Source organism: Poromitra crassiceps (genome assembly GCF_964638095.1).
Source record: "Poromitra crassiceps genome assembly, chromosome: 5".
Taxonomy (NCBI): Eukaryota; Metazoa; Chordata; class Actinopteri; order Beryciformes; family Melamphaidae; genus Poromitra; species Poromitra crassiceps.
The window spans coordinates 29679425-29686754 of record NC_139642.1 but is presented as its reverse complement, the minus strand read 5'-3'; the positions used below and the strand labels follow the sequence as shown (position 1 = coordinate 29686754).

The 7330-nt window shown below is 46.1% G+C and overlaps 1 protein-coding gene across 1 annotated transcript in view; it reads right to left on the bottom strand.

Moving 5' to 3' along the window:
* Window positions 1–1403: 1403 nt before the first annotated feature.
* ora4 (olfactory receptor class A related 4) overlaps window positions 1404–7330 on the bottom strand; it is a gene marked incomplete at both ends in the record, with an annotated part of 31065 nt that continues 25138 nt past the window's right edge. The window contains one exon of the mRNA XM_083636608.1: window positions 1404–1674. Within this exon, the coding sequence (XP_083492734.1) occupies window positions 1404–1674 (271 nt within the window). The remainder of the gene's footprint in view (window positions 1675–7330) is intronic.

The following is a 7330-nucleotide window of genomic DNA, read 5'->3' as shown; positions in this document are numbered from 1 at the left end:
GTGTGTTTCCATTTGACTGTATGTGACGAAAATGGTTGTAGCTAATATGTTGGATAACAAGATGGTATGTTGGGGGAAAATAAAGACCTTATAGGATTTAGAATGGGAGATAAAAACAATACTGGCAAACTTCTGCACAATGAGGCATCAAAACAACTCCGCATTATTTACACACCCAAACTTATACTGCAGAGCGGAGGACCAAAATACAGCAGGACCACTCGCCCATGGCCACTTTTCCTGCCGGAGTCAACTGCTTGCCTGTATTTGAGCCGGATGGCCTTCAGCTTGGTAGTCAATTGACCTGTGAACACAAAACACAACTCTGTTAGACCTTCTATTGTGCTAGAACCTGAAAAAATCAAAACCCCTAAAGTTAGCACAAGGCTTCATCATATCTTAGAAAATAAGAGCAAATAGAGGCCTTGCATTGGATGTTTGTGTAGGCCTAATCCATCTCGAGTTTTATACAAAGCAATACTTTGCCATATTAATCCATAGCATAGGCCACAACAGTTAACACATTCAGCGTTTATAGGGCTGAACAGTCACATGACTTTTCGTGACGTTTCCTGTCCCAGAAGTGAGTTCCCCATTCATTTTCTCCATAGACATTTCGAAAAAATACATAACGAGTTTTAAGTCTGGGACTAAGCCAACCCATGACCTACTGAATCGTGAGTGACCATAAAACATTCGGTTTGGCGCAAAAACAAAAAATAAGCAGGGGGGGGGGGTCTACAATTAGGACCCTATTCTTTGTTTGCTTGTCAGAACAAGCAACAAAGCATTTACCTAACGTTACTCGTAACTGCACGAAACACGATCCCTTCCAACTGAAACTATTGAAATATCAGCCAAAACATTATAGCTAGGCCCACATACCTTTTGTGACGTCTTCCTTGTTGTGTGGGAACTGCTTTCCCATCGTCCGCGCATCCTCTGGTGACGGGTAGTTTTCATGGAAGCGGGCCAGAATGTCGCTGTATTTACTCTGCACGACTCCCAGTCAATATTTTCCAGGGCATTTGCTGCTTTGTAGTCCAGTGTGACACTCAGCAAGAGCTCAACCTCATCATCTTGCCAGGAAAAAAATCTCTGCTCGCCATAGCGCTATTTGGTCACCAACAACAAAAAATAACGTGCAGGTCAATGGGTGCACCCCAGCTGGCCTTCCTCTTTCGTGTAACGTCAGAGGGCCAACTCGGTGTCGTGTAGCCATGCCCGCATCTCTGGTCCTAGGTCGAAGAGGCTGGCTTCCGAGGGTGGTCTATATAAGGGGCAGGTGGTGATTATATGGTCGGCGGTCTGCTTAGAGTCACCGCACTCACATACCGCACTGTCCGCCAAGCCCCACGTCTTCATTGATGTTTTAAAGCGACCGACCCCAGTTCATAGACGGTTCAGTGTGGTCCATTGCGTGGTAGGTCGTCTCCTCCAATGGCGCCAGCTCCTGGGTCCCAGATGTAGCGGTGGATTCGGGAGGGCCCGGCTGACTCCCACTCCTGCTTCCAAGCTGCTGCCAACCATGCATCTCTGGAGATGTCCTCAGAGGTGGAGTTGAGCATCTCTTGTGCTGCCTTGTTGTAGGGGTGGCGGGACTTGAGTCTGCTTGGAGGTGCTGGTGTTATTGTGGTGTTGTGCAGGATGTGCCAGTCATACTTTTGTGCCTTCCTGGCCAGGGCGAGGGTGGCAGCCTCCCGTCAGAGGGCGGCCGGTGCTATTCCCGCGAGGACTGGCAAGAGGGACACAGGGGTAGGCTTCAAGCATCCAGTTATGCTGGCCTGCTCGTCTTTTATAACACCTGCGCGCATGCGTCGTCGCCTTCTTCTTCTTTCTTTGCCTTGACCGTAGGCGTAGTTGCTGCCCTCTCGTTGTGGACTCCAGTACTAAACATAGAGGCGTGCGCATGCGCAGTGTAGTGAACCATCGTATTTGCCGGCGTCTCGCATGAGCTAATATGGACGGAGACTGCTTGGAGCCTGCTCTAGTGTAGACTGGGAAGGCTTCAACTACGGAGTCTTTGAAAACGGCTTGGTGAAGATGTAGCCTAAATCCCAAAGGCTGTGAGGACGCTGTGTTTGCTGCAGCCAAACACAGCGTCCCCTCCATCTCCCTCTCCCTCTCCCTCTCTCCCTCTCTGCACGATTGTGATTTGCAGTGGTTCTCAACGTGGGGTCCGGGTCCTCTGTCTGGGCAGAGGTTTGCAAACACAAACTTTCACTCCCTGCCCGCCTGGAGTATTTCGGAGGGTGGGGGTTCTTAAAGGGACAGGACCTAAAACAGAGCGTTTCAGACAGAGGGTGAACTGAAGGGGGCAGTGAGAGCCAGTACAAGATAAACAATGAGTTTTTTAAACTATGAATGATGCAATAAGTTACTCTACTGGAGGCCAACAATAAAATAATAATACATTATATTAGCAAAATATGGGCCCTTTAATAAATCTCATCTGCTACAGCCATTGGATTTGTATCACTATTATATCAGGAGCTTAACAAGAAATTACCAATAACAGCGGTTGAGAGGGTTAAAAATAGAGATGCTCCCGCGAAAATCAGGAGTGTTGGCAGGTATGATCTCCAATGTGTGGCCCTTCGCTTACTTGATGTAAGTCAGTATGGCCCTCTGGGGAAAACATTTGCCCACCCCTGCTCTACATGCAAACATACACACACATATATTATGCACATTACACACACATTCATATGCATGCACAAACACAGACAGAAGATCAGCAGAAGCACACAAACCCAACCAATCAGGGCCGTGCGTTAACCTTTTTGCACATAGCACTGGTGTTGGATGGTCTCAACCAAAGACAAGTTCACATGTTTGTTAATTATCTTAGATTGTTGAGCACTGTCTATTTTATTATTCAATGTATTCAATGTCTTTTTTTTCCCTGATTTGCAATCACCTCAAGGTGCTCAGCCAGGGTATGTCCTCTTCATTTATTGGATGTTGATTGATGGAGGCACTCCTCATATGTATATATACAGTAATAATAATAATAATAATGATTGGATTTATATAGCGCCTTTCCAAGTGCTCAAAGCGCTTCACAGAATCATTATTCGTTCACACCATTCGTACCGGTGGTTCGAAAGCGTGGCAGCCACACATCGGCGCTCAACGGCCCCTCCGACCACCATCATTCATGTCTACATTCATACCAATCATACGATGGAGATACCCCCTACAGTAGATGGAGATATGTGCCGCCCATAATAACACTTGATGAAGGTCTACCGACCGAAACGTTTGTCCATCCAGAAATAAAAAATATATTCTTCAGAGAAGGGAGACGGTGTGCGGGAGTTTTCTGTTCTACTGGCTGCATCTTCCTCCGACGCACCTGTCACACACTTGGGTGTGCAGAGACTTTATTCACTAGGTTCATTATCTGAAATTAATGGATGGATTAACCATCGCAGCAAAACTGTCATAGCTTGCAGACCACCACACATACTGTATAGTCTCTCAGCCACAGCTGCAGAGTGCACAGACAAAACGAAATGTCTGCTGGTCGGTCGCTGGTTCTCACCTTGGAAGCAGCAGAGGTATAGAGATGGAGAGATAGAGGGGCTGAGCGCCTCATTGTGGTGGAGCAGATCTCGGAGATCAATGTGCGTCATACAATCCATGCAGGCCAGGCGCGAGGCCCTATGATGCGGAGGCCCTGTGTGGTTGCACTCTTCGCACAGCCCAGTTCCTGGTTACAGCCCCCGACTCTCGCGTATGCACTGCATGCATGCACTTATATGACCACAAGAGGTCGCATTCTTAAACATCAGTCGTTTTAACTCGCTTGAAAATCGACCGATTCCTTGTGAGGACAGACTGAGAAATGGATAAACCATGTGTTTGCAGCACATATACAACGTTATAAATCCATTAGCATTACAGCATTAGCCTATTGCTGGTGAGACGTTAGCGGTGATGCTAACATAATAATAATAATAATAATAATAATAATGGCTTTAATTTATATAGCACACTTTAAAATGTAAAACAAATCTCAAGGTGCTTTACAGTAGCTAAAAGACAAAATAAAAACAAGCTAAAAACAGCTAAAAGCTCAGAGCTAGTAAAAAGCAGAGCGGAACAGGTGGGTTTTAAGGTTCGTTTTAAAAACAGCGAGGGATTCAGAGGCCCGAACAGTTCCTGGGAGCTGGTTCCACAGGCGTGGCCCCAGAGTGGAGAAGGCTCGTTCACCCATCGTTGCCAGCTTGGTGCGGGGGACAACAAGCAGGTTGAGGGTGTCGGATCTGAGTGACCGGGAGGGGGGCTTGGGGGGGAGGAGTTCCTGAAGGTAGGTGGGACCAGTGTGGTTGACCGCCTTGTAGTCCAGGAGGAGGAGTTTGAAGGTGATGCATTGGTTGATGGGGAGCCAGTGGAGTGGCAGTAAGACAGTGATGAGAAGCACTGGCAGACGTGGCAGCAGCAGTGTGCAGAGTAAATCCCTCAGCCAGCCTTGTTTTGTCATATTAATGACGCTCGCTCGTAAACATTACCCCCCTGCGTCGCCAAACATAGCAAACATATGTCCCACTCCTCTGCGGGTTGTATGGAGGGATTGGTGTGTTGTGTGTGTGTGTGTGTGTGTGCGCGTGTGTGTGTGTGTGTCCATGTAGACATGTAAAGCTTGAATTATACTCGACCAAGCTCCGTGGGGGTGGGGCCCCGCGAGTCTCCGTGAGTCACCGTGCAGACCCCGCGCTGGGGCTGATGCCATTATACTCAGAAAGTGATCAGCATGTATTGTACAATGGTAATAGTGAGAACAGCCCGTGGAAAAGTCGCAATGAAACGCTATTATGTGCAGTACTGAGTGCGCTTTCACTCTCAAACGACCGTACATCAGCACATGAAGGAATCACCAAACTTGTTTTTACTGAAAGCCGTTTTATTTCTCAGCCCTGATTGCCTACTCTGTGCTGCTTTTAATCTCTCTCAATAATGCTCTCAACACAACACATTTACTTGGTGAAATGACTAAAAACGAACAGTTGCAAATCAAAGTTTATAGCCTACCACATGGGTCAAGAAATGTGGCGAACACACAGCTCATTGTTCAGGGCTCAGTGGCTTGAAAGCGGACATGTTTGGAGAGAAGCCCTGCGTTGCTCGCGCTGTGAGAAAAAAAATCCGGCACACGGCGAGCGCCCGACGGAGGTAGCGCCCAACCACGCCCAACAAATTTACGTCATTTGACTCGCCCGGGCCTCGCTCCACCCCCGCGCCCTTCACGGCAGGGTGAGCATAATACAAGCTTAAGACAGCGGGGGCTAAATGACCCAGGGGTGCAGGAATGATCACAACACCACTGAATAAAGCCACATGGCTGGATATTTGGATAAGAGAGGCCACCTTATGAAATGCTACTGCACTTCCAGAGTTGCCATGAAACAACGGTTATTGTCCACCAAAACCAGCAAGCAGAGAAAGGCAACTCCAGCCATAAAACAGCTCCAGCCTGGTGCTTCAAAGTGCTGCAACAAGCAGCTTTGCCCGAGCTCGACATGCTGGGCCAGACACATTTGGCCACATTAAAGGTGCTATATAATATGTGTAGCATTTTTTATAATCAACAATCATCTTCAAATTAATTGTGACCTTGTTATAATTACCATGGACAAATGAGACCATGAGACGATTGGTAGCCTCTATCTTACATCAGTGGTATTGTTAGTGCTAAAGTTTCTCTAAATGAAAATCCTTAAGAATCAACATGTTGGAAGTGCCATTGCCAGAATCTGAATGTTTTTCTTTTTTGTTTGCACTTGAGGAACAGCGCCCTCTTCCTGCTTTGTGCGTAAGCTAACATGTAAAACTACGTAGTTAGAACAGTGGAACTGGAACAAAGGTGTGTACTTGCAAACTTGTTTTGTGCCATAAATCAATCCAGCAGATTTCCCACGGCGGTCTGATTTGTTTACAGCAATTACAGTCAGTTTTAATGGATGTAAATATCACAAGAGGAGATGGCGTGTGCGCCAAGAGAAATCCAATTTCACTGTGTAGTGTGTACTGGAGACATATTTTACTGCCAGCTGGGAATGTAATCCAGCTAAATCTATCTAGACACAACCTGGAAGCGAGGTGCATGCTGATGACAGGTGATGCATGTTAATGCCAGGTTAGTATTGTTCCCATCTTACCGCTTCATCTTCATCCGGGCCCGGCGCCACAAGGGGGCGCCAGGGGGCTTTGCACCCTCAGTTCAATTTTCTGCCCCCTCACTTGAATTTTTTTTTTTTTTTTTTTTAGAATAGCAATGTTTGTACCTGACATGTTTCGGCTGCTGTTTCTGCAGTCTATATCACATTTGATCAGTTTAAGTTGATGTAGGCTACCCCCTATAAACATAGCTCTGTTGTTTCAGAATTGGCAGGGAAGCGCTATTTGCTGTGCTTTGGTTGTCACAAGGTGTCAGAGATGTAGCTATTTATTAAATTTGAACCTCACTGCATGTTGTAATGATCATGACGTGATTAAAACACACACACACACACACACACACACACACACACACAGAGAGAGAACTCAGCTGCACCCAAGCACACAGCATGCCATGAGCAGAAAGATGGAGACAGCGCATCTGATCACTTTCTTTCTTTAATTTAATGAACCTGGCACTGACTGGCTATTATTTTGTTTAGTTTTTTGTCGATTTTTGCAGCAATTGTTTATTCTATGACTTTTCATATAGACATATATGTTCAGAGTGCTCCAGACAGGTCCCGCATTTCACGTTATGCAAAGCTCAGCTCTATTAATGCCTTAATCTGCTGCTGTGAAATAAATGTTTTATTTGATTTTGAATAGTAGTCTTTCTTGTGTTGTTATTGTGCTTTTCAGAAGTTATTATGGTTAAAAAGTGTTTTAATGTTTTATGTTTTACGATATAAAAATATCATATAAAAAATAAAAATCAGCCCCCTCCCCACTTATAACCGCCCCCTAAGTAATTTCATCCTGGCGCCGGCCCTGTCTTCATCCACATTCATTATTCATCCACACAGAGCCACTCAAACACATTCATTATTGACACACACACACAGGCCCGGTTTTCCAGGGGTGCAAAAGCACGCATTGCACCCTTATTTTAATTGTCTGCATGCTCGGGCCGGCTCGTGCATGTGCACCCCTTCCTATCTAGGATGCATCCCTAGTCATCTTGTTCTGGAACCGGCCCTGCACACACACACATACACGCATGTCTTTTGTGGAAGCAATGTGTAATCTATCTCAGTCCAAAATCCGTATGTATAGACCATTTAGGCGCAATGAATAATAACGATCTCATGATGTGTTTAGTCGCACT